General features: G+C 54.8%; 5 protein-coding genes across 5 annotated transcripts in view; 2 read left to right on the top strand and 3 right to left on the bottom strand.

Annotated features, from left to right (window-relative positions):
* Positions 1–471, bottom strand: part of CSUI_006461 (uncharacterized protein) — a 676-nt gene extending 205 nt beyond the window's left edge. The window contains exon 1 of the mRNA XM_068066620.1: positions 1–471. This exon is cut by the window's left edge and continues 205 nt beyond it. Coding sequence (XP_067921413.1) covers positions 1–162 — 162 coding nt within the window. The 5' untranslated portion in view covers positions 163–471.
* Positions 472–532: 61 nt separating this feature from the next.
* Positions 533–1273, top strand: CSUI_006460 (uncharacterized protein; the record flags this gene model as incomplete). The annotated part of the gene is made up of 2 exons (XM_068066619.1): positions 533–802; positions 1160–1273. Coding segments are annotated over 2 exons (300 nt in total), but the record flags the coding sequence as incomplete, so codon positions are not given.
* On the bottom strand, positions 582–4896 carry CSUI_006459 (fasciclin domain-containing protein). The gene is made up of 7 exons (XM_068066618.1): positions 4729–4896; positions 4093–4475; positions 3606–3788; positions 3138–3388; positions 2444–2856; positions 1697–1834; positions 582–1272 (listed from the first exon to the last, which is right to left on the bottom strand). The coding sequence occupies exons 1-7, from the start codon at positions 4745–4747 to the stop codon at positions 794–796; spliced, it is 1866 nt and encodes a 621-aa protein (XP_067921411.1). The 5' UTR covers positions 4748–4896; the 3' UTR covers positions 582–793.
* Positions 4897–5986: 1090 nt separating this feature from the next.
* On the bottom strand, positions 5987–6406 carry CSUI_006458 (uncharacterized protein). Its single transcript, XM_068066617.1, has one exon. The coding sequence runs from the start codon at positions 6307–6309 to the stop codon at positions 6031–6033; it is 279 nt and encodes a 92-aa protein (XP_067921410.1). The 5' UTR covers positions 6310–6406; the 3' UTR covers positions 5987–6030.
* Positions 6407–6530: 124 nt separating this feature from the next.
* Positions 6531–13719, top strand: CSUI_006457 (atp-citrate synthase). Its single transcript, XM_068066616.1, has 2 exons — positions 6531–7933; positions 8855–13719. The coding sequence occupies exons 1-2, from the start codon at positions 6993–6995 to the stop codon at positions 11643–11645; spliced, it is 3732 nt and encodes a 1243-aa protein (XP_067921409.1). The 5' UTR covers positions 6531–6992; the 3' UTR covers positions 11646–13719.
* Positions 13720–13877: the final 158 nt, after the last annotated feature.

The raw sequence follows: 13877 nt of genomic DNA, 5'->3' as shown, positions 1-13877 counted from the left end.
CACCGGTGAATGCAGCACTCCGAGCAGTGCCAGGACGCCCCTAAAGTTGCATAAACTAGTTGAATCCGCCGACGTAAGGTTGGGCCCGACACAGGCGACCGTGTGACTGGGAAAGCGACGGGTGTCTGCTACTGGACTCTTCCCTTCTACAAGGGGATGCATCCAAGCCAGAATTCGAGGCTGACTGTCAACCGCGTACAGCTAGAGAGAAACCTAGCCGCTGCGAGAGACGCTCAACGGAAGCCACAGAAGCGAAAAGGGCAGCTACGGTGTGTGTTTAGTTTGATTCAATTTCGAGCTTTCCTTCGATGCATGCGCAGCTCGGCCTTCTTCCTCGCTGCATGCACACTCAGACGTGGCTCGACACGCTCAGAGAATCTAACGGGCGTCAGCCCCTATCCTAACCTGCTCGCCTGCCATGCTGCCTACAGGAGCACCGCTGTTGTGACTGGGCAGCACGGGGGTACGGCGTACAACCTTCTGTTCGCTGCAGATTCGTTGGCGTCTACGTTTTTATCCGCTTTTGGAAGGCCTAACGCATAGGAATTGTCTCAATGTGAACTTTGCCCGATCATTGCTCGAGGGAGAAGCTAGACCGAGCCTAGGAACCTTGGAACCTCTTAAATGCCAGGAAAGCGCCAAGGGGAGAGTCGAACAAAACACTTGGGTAAGAACAGCGGCTCACGCTCACAGGCCCTTCTCGACAGATATGTTATGCCTCACTCGCGCAAGCGTCCCGCCGAAGAATGTTGGCGAGGGGAAGCCGTCAAGTGACGGATTGAGGACAACGCCACTACATACGGTAGGTTCGGCCTAACGCGAGGATGTTTGTCAAAGCGTTAAAGGGGCTTGACTTAGCTTCAACGTGATACTGGGCTGAAAGGTTCTCGCTGCCCCCGTATCCAGGAGCTTCAGGGCTCGACGCCGAAGTTGTGCCGCTGCTGACTCCTTGCTTAGGTCTGCTCCAGAAATGCGTAACAAGTTCTTCCTCAGGAAGCACGCCGTCCGTGAGGCCCAATGCTGCTATTGAAGGGGACGCAAGGTGAGGGTCGAAAAAATCGGAGTTCAGTAGGGAGTCCAGCGGCTGCACGTCTGATCCTGTTTCCTTTACGTGTTCCGGCTCTTCCCTGTCTCTCACGTGGGTGTTTTCTGTCTCCAGCTCTGCCTGCTCTTCGTTGTTGCCTACTAAAAGAGATTCAAGGGGATGCGGCGCGAAGCTCGGCTCACCGCTGTCTGCTGACAGGGGCACTCCGAAGTTCCGGGGTCGGGGCCCTGAGTGTGTACATGGACGGCGTAATGAGACGCGACTCGGCGTGAAACGAACAGGTTTTCAGTGTCTTTTTCACCAGCACTCGGTCTACACATGGGAGAATGACTCCCGCGTAAAGGCACAGAAACCGATGTGTTTCGACAACGGCCTATCCGGGATGGTTCAAACTTGTCTGGTTGCCCGAATTCCGAGGAATCACAGGTCACCAGTGCCTGCTGACAGGAGCAAATTTCTGCTCCCGAATGAACCACGAAAAAAGTGGTCCGTTACGGTCTGCCACGCGGATAACAACAAACAGTATGTGTACACCTGAAGAGCTTAAAGGCATCTGGCGGTTAGGGAATACGACCTGCTTATACCTTTGCTCGCAACACGTGCACTCTGTGGCGACGCCAAATGGGCGCTACGCCAACCTGTCTCACGCACCGTTCTGGTCAATTTCGATAGCCGTCGACGGATAGGCAGATGGCTCCTCTTCAATGGCCAGGGACGTTATCGAGTGGGAAGACTGGACAGGGTTGACTAGAGCTGAATCTGCCTGGGAGACGGAAACTTCCGCATTACCTGTCAAACAAGAGCAGCGCATGGGTTGCGAACAAGTCTGCTTATGACGGTGACGTTTTTGTCGTATGCCCCGGCGAGTCTGGGCTACAGATCGCTGGACACTCCCGTGCTGAGCGAATCGCCGTACTGAACGGACTATTGGGAAACCAGACATTCCTGGAGCGGAGAACCATGGTCTTTGCCAACCAGTCAAGGCGATTGTACCTACGCTTTGGCGGAAAACTGCTTCCTGCCTCAGAACCCCGTCGTTCGTGTACACTACACCTGCTTCACCGTTTGCGGACTCAGCGTCTACATACTTGTAATGGTCAAACGCTGCTTGTCGCGCCGCAGCTCGCATAGCCCAGCAGTAAAACGGCACATGCAGGAGTGGAACTGTGCATGATGGTAGAGGCCAAGTGGAGTTGGTGTACCGCCGGGGGAATGAGTCCTGTCGTGCGTCGTGCAGTGAATGCTTCGTGTCGTTACATGTACTTGCGACAGAGACCTTTGTGACACATCTTGCAGTTATACTCTAGCTCTGTGAACCACGACTGCTGCAGACTTGCGAGGCGGGAACAGTAGCGCCGCGGTATCGTCGATGAGTCGCATGAATGTGTGCCCCCTTACCGACGAGCCCGTGCATTGCCTGCAGTTCCTGCGCTTCAGCGCTCCCGGGAGACCTTGCAGCTCCGAGTCTGTCGGCCTGGTACAGATCTTGACTCCACCGTGCATGCTGCTGGTTGATCCTCTGCAAAAAGTCCGGTGCGTCTGGCCCGTTTCCTACCGCTGGCTGGCTGTCACTCCCGACAGGGCCTGGTCCGGCCGGTAGTCCTGCTGCTGTCGTTCCGTCGCGACGGTGCTTCCTATTCTGGCTCGTCCTTGCTGTTGGTGCATTGCTACTGGGCTCCTCTCCACCTCTGTTTTTGGCGGCAGGCCTGCCGCTCGTGCGGGTGGTGGCGTTTGCTCTTGCGCGTTCCCTCTGCTCGTGCTGTTTTACTTCCGGGTTCTGTCGCTGCTCGACTGGTGCCACCTCCACCGACCTGCGGGCAAACGGAAGAGTGAGGCAGACTGCCTGGCCCATGTTAGGACAAAGAAGACGCGCGTTAGTCAAGGCGGCGTTTCTCCGCCTGGCTTCACGCCCGCCCCGCCTCGGCGGCCTGGGAAACCAGAGACTGCAACCGACTTTCGTTCGTAGCTACTCCCGTAAGTGAGTCTGGACAGGAAAGCGGCACCCGAGAAGTGGAGCAAGCGAGGCAGGCTCTCGGGTAAATGCTGGCGCTACCCGGACGGGCAGCCCCTGGTGGACATGCCGGGGCCTGACCTGAGATCGAGATCGGGAGGAATGAGGAAACGGTCGATTTTGTAAGAAGCTCCATTGAAGTTTTCGATACGGGGCGGGTCACTGACGACTGTGCTGATCTCATTAACCAAATACACGGACGGCGCGTGGGGTGCCGACTGCGCGCGGAGGCTTCCCGGAGCTCTCTTGCGCGTCACTTTGAGGTTACTGCCTTCCCAAGTGCTGAAAGTCTTGGAGGACTCCAAGGGAATGTCTTCCACATTTATGATCTCCTGAGAATGCGGAAAACGGCAACAACAGTACACGAGTAGCGGTACTGGGCCTTGCTCGAGCCTTACATCGGTAATGATCCCGTGTTTGCCTTCGGTGATGCTTTCGAAAGCAGCACTCGATTGAAATGGAGTCAAGTGTACACTTCTGGCAACAGCTAGTGCCTTTGTGAAAGCCACCGTATCCAGAGAAACCCTGTACCCAGGGGCAAAGCCTCACTTGGGGAACAATGTGGTACTGTAGCAGCCGCCACTTGATCTCCCACGGCAGCTTATGTAGGTCAACGGGGAGAAGCGCTTTGACTGCAGCATTTGTTGGCATGAACATTGTCATGTCCCGAGTTTGTTCCAAGTAAAAAGTGGCGCCGCAGTCTTGCATGAGTTTGTTCAGCTCTGATAATTCCTATGAAAGGCACACAGAGGAAAAAACCAACCAGCAGAATCAAGCACTGCCATGTAGAGAGACCTCACCCGTTCCTTCTTTTCTGGGCTAGTCGAGGAATCCTCCAAGTATGACTGTGGCCGGCGGGGTCGATACACTGAGGCTTTGAATACGAATCAGCTACTGCGGGCTATCTTCAGTTTGCGCGCATCTCCGTCACAGCGAATTGCACGGCCAGAGTGCTGAAGCCGCTAGTCCACGGCTTTCCCCCCGGCTGACTTAGCAGCTGCCACCGTCTGAAAGCCGCAGTGGTAGCTCGTATTACCGGATCCATAGCCGCATGATCCTGCACGCTGGCCAAGTGGAGGATGGACGGATTGCGCGGAGAGCCGCTCGTGGTGGTTCCCGTGATGCCGCTGGCAAAGGTCACGGCAGCCGATTTCTGAGACGCTTCATTCTGGTCTACTGGCAAAGCCGCGGCCTGAGCGCCGGGTGCTGCGGCCAGCGCCGACAGCAAGCATGCCAAGGTGGCAATCCCAGACAGGAGAGAAGCCATGGAGCTACAAGGCGAGACGAAGACGAGAAGACGCTGCCGAGACGACCGACCAAGTCGGCCCAAGTATTCGAGTGTCAAGTGCTGCACCGAAAGAGCTCTCGTTGGCTCCGACGCAGCCGGTGTAGACTGTTTCCCTACAGACCTGCGATGACCTTGACGCACATGTCCGCACACACCAGACTGCCCAAAATGCTCCGCAAGATGCACTGATAATCGGTGACAGAAGAGTGTTCTATCTGAGAAAGCACTGGACAACTTTTTTTTCAACAGCTCGGCAAACGCACCCGGTGCTTTGACACAGTTTGGCGAACTGCGGCTTTCTGTATCGGCAGCGTCGCGTTTTTTCACGGCGGCGGGAGAGATCTGGCGAACGCCCGAACGCGGCTGGTGAGGTCAAGTTCTTACCTGAGAGTGTCCAGCTCATGTAGCTCCTGTAACCTGAGTTGGAGTCGCCAAGAACACGCTACACAATTCTGTTCTGCTACTCCAGTGAGAGAAGCGAATGACTACGGGATGAAAAGAACCTGTTCACGTTGATACATCTGAGCCGCCAGTACCCGACTCCACCTTTCGTGTTCTTTGTCAGTGGAGGAGTACCTGCCAAGGAGCGGCGGCCTGTCAGCGCGTAGACATTCAGATGCTCTGGTAGTTGGCCTCTGGTTTTTGGCCAGTCCTGCTGCTAGTAGCGCAGCCGGCCTGGACGCTCATTCCGCAGTAGGGGTGTTCACGTATTGCTGCGGGGAGGAGCTAGCCCGTTCGAGGCTGCCCTCAGCGGTGCCGCCTGCCCTCTGACCAGTTGAACGCTTAGTTCAAGGAGAACAGACAGCAGAGCGTAAGAACGGTCCTCAAGTGAAAGAACCAGGTACGTGGCTCTACGCAGTGCTTCCATCGCTTCATTTCTTCCCACTCTAGGAGCTCGCTCCGACGAAATGCTGTCTTCTTTAGTTCGCCGTCTGGTGGCAAGCATGCGGCTACGCTTCGCTTGGAGTTCTCGCGTCGGTACTGCCTCCGCTGTGAACAACACTACTGCTATCCTAGCAGTAGCAATGCCTCGTGAGCTTCCCTGCGTTACGAACGCTGGACCAGGAAACCTGGGCACGCGGGCAATATAGAGTTCACATCAGCAGGCTTCTCCCCGCCGACTTCAGTGACCACTAGTGTCCAGCCAGCTCCCTCACTGACCTTGCAAAAGTAAAGCCAGTCGCGAGCCCTGCGTGGCACACAGCTATTTTGTAATAGTGAGGCAGTACAAACGCTTTGTCCAGCACCGGGGGGCAGCGACAATTCCTTGCTCACGGGTGCGAAGGAAGTGACGACAACACACCGTGTTAAATGCCCCTGGGATCGCCTTCCCTGTTAGGCGCCGGCGGTCCTCCACTGCACCCAGGAAGCGCGCCGCCGCTAAAGCTGTTCCTCTGCCCGCAGTCGCCAGTGCAGGCCGGGTTCATTCAGCTACTGACTGAAAAGAAACCCAAAGAGGCGACAGGCTGCAACTAAGCTACGGTTCTTCACTGTCCCGAGGGATTCAAAACACCCGTGAACGGGAGATTTTCGGCCGAGGGAGGCGAGTCCCTGCAAGGCATGCGAAATTCATGAGATGGGGAATTACAAACTTCTTCCACCCACAGCTCGGTTCGCCACTCATGAACACTCTCCTACACCATGACGCAACAACGGGGCAGAGTTATTCCTCTTGTCGTGCCGCTGTCAGCACATCGGGCCCGCGCACACCATAGGAGACACATGGACTGCTGCTACCGGCCTTAACGGTAGCCTTAGCGTTTTGACGACTGCAACCCCAGACGCCAGTCTGACGCGGCAGCACGCGAAAACCTTGTGCACAGTATCAGCGCTGATCTCTTGCCTCACAGACGCACCGCTTCTCCTTGGCGAATACCTACACCCGTTGTCGGTCGGATACCTCCCTGGAACCGGGTCTTCAGCCGCAGTGATGATTGTGGCGTCACAGTTGAAGGAAGGCAGCATGTGCCTGCCTGGCGTCTACGGCTGCTACCGCCAGTCCAGCGGCCTTACAGGTCTATCCGCGGTAATCAGGAGATGGAGGCTCTCGCTACTATGAGTGTCACTTCGCCTTCCGAAATCATGGTGCGGAACACCAGAACGCGCGTCACCACGACAGTGCATGCGCCGAAGCTGTACACCATTACCGCACGACTGCAGAGCAGCATGCCACTGGCAGACGGCAAAAAAGTCAGCAGGCGTCTATTGCCGAGGTCCTCCTGTTTTCTTTCGGGTGATGGGGACAGAAGTAGCTGGCAACCGTCTGCAGGACTTCGGCTACCCCTCTAGCTAAGCATTTTCAGTCGGTCTATTGTTGTTTTTGGCCTTCTCCCTTCACTCTCAACGGTCATTTTCTCGTGCGGACGAGAATCGACGATCTGCTTCGCGAGTGCTGAGGCAAGGTGTGACGCTTTCAGAGCGACAACCCTCCGGTACACATCAGGCGAGCTTCTTTTGGCGTGTCAGGGCATGACAGCGCCGGGAATGGTTGTGTCTTTTAACAGCTGTCTTCGCTGTCTCGAAAGTCTCTTCCTTCGCCCGCCTCTAGTCATATTTTCGCTCCATCCGTGTTGGACCTAGTACTACAGTCCGTCCTGGGTCCAACAGACTTGTAGCCAACCCACTGACTTTTCCGTTCGAGGCGAATAATGGCTCTCAGCATTCGCGAAGCGGACGCAAAGCGTCTGTTATGGTCTTCAAGTGAGGGCGTATTCGAGGAGCCTACGGCGCCGCAGACACCTCAAGCTAAACAAAATGGGGTGTCCACGGAAAGTGATTTTCCCTCGCCCGCTCTTCTCCGCGGCGTGTGTGCCCCAGTGGACACCCAAACAGACTTGAAGGAACTGCCGCGAAAGTACCCGTGGCTGCTCACCTCTCGGCTAACGGTAAAGCCAGACGTGTTGCTGAAGCGCCGGGGGAAGAGCGGTTTAGTCAAGCTAGATTTGACGTGGCTCCAAGCCCAGGCGGAGCTAGAGAAGCTCATGGGGAAAGAGGTCACTTCCCAGGGGCTCACGGGAACTCTGGATCACTTCATTGTGGAACCGTTTTTTCCTCACGACGAGGACACAAATGAATATTACGTAGCTATTCGCACACTTCGAGAAGGAGACGAAGTACTATTCTCCGTCCGGGGAGGCGTCAACGTTGGAAACGTGGACGAACACGCACGCCGCTTGCTCATCCCAGTGAATAGCTCTCTCCTTCAGCTCTCCGATAACGGACACGCGGGGGCTTCGGTTGAGACCCCTTCTGCTTCGCGACGAGGGGACGGATGTGAAGAGTCCGTGTACAGCAAGGATGAGCTCCTTAAACGGCTGTCTGGCTTGTTCTGTGACGTGGCGGATCCGTCGGCGAAGGCATTGCTTCCGGAGTTTGTTGCAGAGCTCTACCAGCGGTTTTGTTCCTGCCACTTTGCCTTTCTGGAAATCAATCCGTTCTGCTTCGACGCGGATCACCAAACGTTCGTGGTATTAGACTGCGCGGCCAAGCTTGATCACACTGCAGAGTTTGTCTGCGACAAGGTGTGGGGACATATCGGCTTTCCCAGTCCTTTTGGGCGGCGGTTTACAGAAGAAGAGAGATACATCAGGTGAGAGAGTGGATCCGGCTTATTTTGATAGCATATCGGACAGGGAAGGCTCGCGCAGTGGCGAAATGAGCTCCCTTCAGGCGTGCTGTGACCCAAGCAGTGGCACCATTCCGCTTTTGAAACTACCCCGAGGTGCGACAGGAGTCCGTGTGTGGAGGAGCATGTACCGCATTTGTTCGGTGTCGGTGAAGGAACAGTTCGAGTTTGTGTCCATCCACTCCGGTTCTTCCTACCCAAGGTCGCGGACGGACTGCAAACAAGGTCACCCACATCACTTTTCTGTCTCTAACGTCTACACTTCGTGCATATTTTGACTGGGCAACGTTGGACACAGGTTTCTTTTCTGTCAGACTAGCAGAACGTAGAAGCTTTTTGTAAGTGTGGAGTTTCTTCTGTATGGATGGTTATTTAAATGTGCGGTGCTTCGCGGATCACTGTTTTGGTTCGCGGAGTGGAAACAAAAGCGCTTGGTCCATGAATTCTCGATAAGCAGCGTGTGCTGTTGCACGCCACAGTGGGGTGTCGCCTGGCAGGCAGAAGTCCGACAGCAGCCGGGGCAGAGTGCTTCAGCAATTGCTGGCCGTGTGGATGTCATTTGAGATGCAGAGGAAGGCGCGAGAGACCCAATGTCTCCGAGAAACACGTGCCATGTTCATGATAGTCCGTTGCTGGTTTGAGCGGCGGGTCTAGTGCAGGTATATTGCCATCGAGATAGGCGGGGCCGGTAGGAGCGCTTCATGCAGTCACCGTCTGGCGCATGTCCCTCATATTTTCTCTACGCCCTTCTCCGTACTTGAGTGAGTGAGCCTCGTTGGATGTCCTGTCGCGCTTTCTCCAAGGGCGGGTCTCCTCGGTCTCCGATACCTTTGTCTCGTGTGTGTTCACACTGGTACGCTACTGTGTGTCGGTTGTACACCACAGGGACTTGGATTCGAAGACGGGCGCGAGTGTGAAGCTGACGGTTTTGAACCGCAAAGGTCGCATTTGGCTCCTGATTGCCGGAGGTGGTGCCTCCGTCGTGTATGCAGATACCGTGTGCGATCTAGGTATGGGACACGAACTGTGCAACTATGGGGAATACTCTGGCGCGCCTTCGGAGGTCACGACTTACGAGTATACGAAAACTATCTTACGGCTGATGACAGCCCCTGACACGTATAGAGAGGAGGGGAAGATTCTGCTTATTGGAGGCGGAATCGCGAATTTCACGAACGTCGCAGATACTTTCAGAGGCATTATCCGGGCCTTACGAGATTTCCGTGAGCAGCTGAGAGAATTTAAAGTGCGTATCTATGTTCGTCGGGGTGGCCCGAATTATCAGGAGGGCCTGAAACGAATGCGGGAGATGGGAGAGGAGCTCAACATTCCAGTCAAGGTGTTCGGTCCGGAGACATACATGACATCCATTATTCCGTTTGCGCTACGTGACGACTCTGGCTGCGACGGGAAAGATGACGCTGACTCAGACCTATCTCGTACTCTGTCAACCGGGGCAAACACGACGGCGTCTGGCCCAGGAGACTCGATCAGCGACTTTGCCAAGCATCACGGGTGGGACATCGGAATGCCTTCCTCGGATAGCCTTGGGTGGCGGGGAGGGGGGCTTGGTGCATCTGATGCAGGAAAGGGGATTGCTCCTCAGCAGCCTGCACCGGAGAATCTGCGGTCTCCAGCCTCACAGATAGGCCGTCTGAACACGTGGCAGGAGACTACTATGGAAGAGGTTGAGAAAAATCCACACTTCGAGCGTTACATTCAAGCCTTCTTGGCAAACCAGCAACAGAAGGCAGGGGCTTCCTCCCCTTCCTGTATAACGCCTCCGGTGTGTGACAACGCTCCGAAAGACATCCACCACCCTTTCCTGTTTTCAAAAGAGACACGATGCTTTGTGTGGGGTCTCCAATCCCGTGCTGTACAAGAAATGTTAGACTTTGATCATGCGTGTGGACGTAAGAAACCGTCGGTGGCCGCGATCATCTACGAGTTCTCCGTTTCTCATTCCCGACCCTTCTATTTCGGGACTGAACAGGTGCTTCTGCCTGTCTGCGAAACTCTCAAAGAGGCTGTGGATCAGTTTGGAGATGTCTCTGTCCTCGTGAACTTTGCATCCATGCGTTCAGCAGCCACAGTGACGCGTCTGGCTCTGAAGGAGGCACCCCAACTCCGGACGATTGTTGTCATTGCGGAGGGGGTGCCCGAACGCATTACGCGGGAGCTCGGAGCAGAGACGCGCGAGAAAGGCGTTTGTCTGATAGGACCAGCTACGGTGGGCGGTATTAAGAGCGGAGCCTTTAGAATTGGCAACACAGGCGGGACGCTGGAAAATGTAATGAATGCTCGCCTCTACAGACCAGGGAGTGTTGGATGCGTGACGAAGTCGGGGGGAATGTTGAACGAGCTTAACAATATCTTGTCCATTGTTAGTGACGGGACGTACGAGGCTATCGCCATAGGAGGAGACCGTTTCCCGGGCACTTCCATGTTAGATCACTTGCTGCGATTTGAGAAGAACCCTGATATCAAATTACTTGTTCTTCTCGGCGAAGTTGGCGGGGGTCTGGAGTATGAAGTTATCGAGGCTATCAACGATCGACGAATCACCAAGCCGCTTGTCGCGTGGTGTGTGGGGACCTGTGCATCTCTTTTCTCCACTGAAGTCTCTTTTGGCCATGCGGGAGCGTGGGCAGGAAGCCACCGAGAACACGCTGCTGCGAAGAATGCAGCACTCAAAGCGGCAGGGGCTTTTGTGCCGTCGTCTTTCCAGGAACTTGGGAAGTCCATACGACAGGTGTATCTGGAGCTGGTAAAGCAAGGCGTGGTTGTGCCAAAAAAGGAGGAGCAGGTCCCGCGTATACCGATGGATTACGCATGGGCAAAGAAACTCGGGTTAGTACGAAAACCAAAGGGATTTGTATCGACGATCTCTGATGATCGTGGCGAGGAGCTAGTATATGCCGGCTGGCCAATCTCGAAAGTGCTGGGAGATGAGATCGGCGTTGGTGGTGTGATTTCACTTCTCTGGTTCAAGAGACCGTTGCCCAATTACTGCTACCGCTATCTGGAGCGCGTTCTCATGCTAACAGCTGATCATGGACCTGCGGTCTGTGGGGCGCACAACGTCATTGTGACTGCCCGGGCTGGAAAAGACTTGATTAGCAGCTTAATATCTGGACTCTGCACCATTGGTGACCGGTTCGGTGGTGCGTGCGACCAGGCTGCACAGCAGTTCCTTGGTGCCTACACCACGGGCATGACTCCCTTTGATTTTGTCAGCGACATGAAGAAAAAGAACAAGTTGATTATGGGCATTGGCCACCGCATCAAGTCCGTTCATAACCCTGATATGCGCGTCCAGTTGCTGAAGACATTCTGCAAACGCAACTTCCCTCAGACCCCTTTAATCAGCTTTGCGGAAGAGGTTGAGAAGGTGACAACAAAAAAGAAGGACACTCTCATTCTTAACGTCGACGGTCTCATCGGAGTTAGCATGTGCGATATGCTTTTCCACTGTGGTCACTTCACGGAGAACGAGGCTAAGGACTATATTCTGAACGGCTGTATCAATGGCTTGTTCGTCCTTGGCCGTTCCATTGGATTTATCGGTCATTTTCTAGACCAGAGGCGATTGAAGCAGGGCCTTTATCGGCATGACGTCGACGACATTGCGTACGTCCTTCCCGACTGGAGCAGTGCTCGGCATGAAAGTAGCTGAAGAGCGGGGACATGGCGCGTTCCCGTCCAGTCGTGTTGTTGGGTGTAAGTACGTCATCTTGCAAAGGCAGACGGTCAGGGCGGCAAGCCAAGGTGCTCTTGGTCAAAGAACCTTTCCTTGCGACCGGCGTGGATCAGTTTAGATGTCTTGGTACGTTAGGGGGAGGGCCTTTCTTATTTACGGGGCGGCGGGGGAAGCTTTCTGTGACAGAGAAATGCAGTCGCTTGGCTGTTGAGTGGCGCGCAGTGTGTCGCGGGGATGCAGTTGCACCGTAGCGGCGTTCCCGCTGTTTTTGTCAAGCAGGAAGGCTTATACGCGCGACTGAAGGACACTGCTGTCACGGACAGCACATGGCGTCGTTTCATGGGGAGAGAACTGAGTGATAACGTGGCGCTAGGCGAGATGTCTTGGTAGACGGCCAAAACGCAAGTGCATTTCGTCTGTAAGAGGGAAAAGCGTGGCAGTCGGTGGGATATCCTGTCTTGTTTTTGGTTTGAGGCTGCCTGTAAAGAAAAGCATGAGCTCGTTTGCAGGGCTTTTTTTCGCCACATTGCGAGGCGTCAGTGCGCCAGTGTTCACTCTGAATCAATGCTTCGGATGGGTGGCTCGTAAAAGTCTGAGGGGAGCAACACGGTCTGCGCAGGTCCAGTCTGTGCATTCAACCCCGACTTTCCAGCTGAGTGAGCCCAATCAGATGAGCGTTCAACCGGGGCCGCGCGAGGCTGCATACTGTGACCATTGTCGGTTTCCGGCGGGGTTCATGTCCGACGATTTAAGTTCTTACAGTATCCCTTCTGCTTTGAGCAGGCCGAAGATGTTTCCCTCAACTTGTACGGTCGTTTTTCTGAGCTGACTACTTGAACGTGGATGTTCCTTTGCTTGGGCTGGTGTGCGTTAGCGGGCTAGTTCTAAGAGAATGTGACTGTTACGATATGCGCTTGCCAGAAGGCTGGCTTGCGGTCGTCAGTCGTTCTCAGCGGGGCAGGGGCGATTCTTGCTAGGGAAGAGAAATCTTCTGTGGGTAGACACTGTGAAACAGGTATGCGAGAGGCGCGGGAGAAAATAAGTCTGCAAACTGTGTGCCATTTGCCGGGCGGGTGCCGAGTTTCACTCTTCGAGGTACGCCTTCGTTCGCCAGCGCTCTCCGAGACACAGTGATACTACGCGGTCTCCGGAACGCATTTTGAAGTGTATTTGAACTAGGGTCGTGGAAATTGTCCAGGAGGAGCTCTTTCTCGTGTCGACTCAGTCCGTGCTGTACTGTGAAGCAGATTTTAGATAGTTTCACCTCCGTATTTACGGCGAGGCTCCTGTTGGTCGTCAGAAGCCGCTGTCCCGCGGGGACGTTAGGTGTCGTCCCCGTTGATTTAGAGAAGGAGCTCTTATTTGGCGCGTTCAAATGCCTGGGTGTCTGAGGAGCCCGACCTTACCTGAAACGTTGTGGATGGTAACTACGGTACCTCCCACTGTACATGTGGTTTTGTTCACTAGCGGGGTATCCTGGGTAAGACATCGTGGCTAGTTTGACTCGTGTATGTGTGAAGAAGGGCGGGAGGATGTTGTTTCCCCCCTTCTGGTGTTTCTCTTCAGCTCCGCCCAAGGCTCCTGGCATTGCAAGTCTTAGTGAACTGAATACTGTCGTACATGTATACAGACAATAACGGGCAGCGCGTACAAGCAGAAAACTGTGTTAGGTAAGATGGCTTCATTTCTTCATTGTAAGACCTAGGCGAGCTGTCTTTTGCTCAGACGGGAGCCAGACTCCGGCTCCCAAGTGGGCGTATCCAACAACCAGTCCAGCCGCCGGAAGAACCCCTCCTGCACGGGGCTGGTCAGTATCCCGGATCGCCCGTGCCCGTTCGCGCAAAAGTGTATCGGGGTAGTAAGTGCAATGATTTGTTACCTTCTTTAAGATCTTAATGACAGCCGCTCCCAGAATTTCTTTGCATGTTCATTGTCTTCAGTCGCCGCGAGCGCAATGAGCGTTCGGACATTGCTCGACTTTTGCGTCCACTCGTGCCCCAGTATGGTCTATTTCGGCTTCTTCGTCTCGCGAGGGGCAGCTTTACGTGCGTGTTTTGTTGATAGCGTTCATCTGGTTGGCAGGTATGCACCGGGCATCCCTGTAGCTGCTGCTTCAGCCTACACAGTGGACCAGGGGGCAATCAGAGAGTAGCCAAGGGCGCCTGACCTTCACGTCAGCACCTTGTCTGTAAGTGGCTGCCCCAAGGC

This window comes from Cystoisospora suis, assembly GCF_002600585.1.
Source record: "Cystoisospora suis strain Wien I chromosome Unknown contig_3272, whole genome shotgun sequence".
Lineage (NCBI taxonomy): Eukaryota > Apicomplexa > Conoidasida > Eucoccidiorida > Sarcocystidae > Cystoisospora > Cystoisospora suis.
This window is presented reverse-complemented; position numbering and strand designations above follow the sequence as displayed.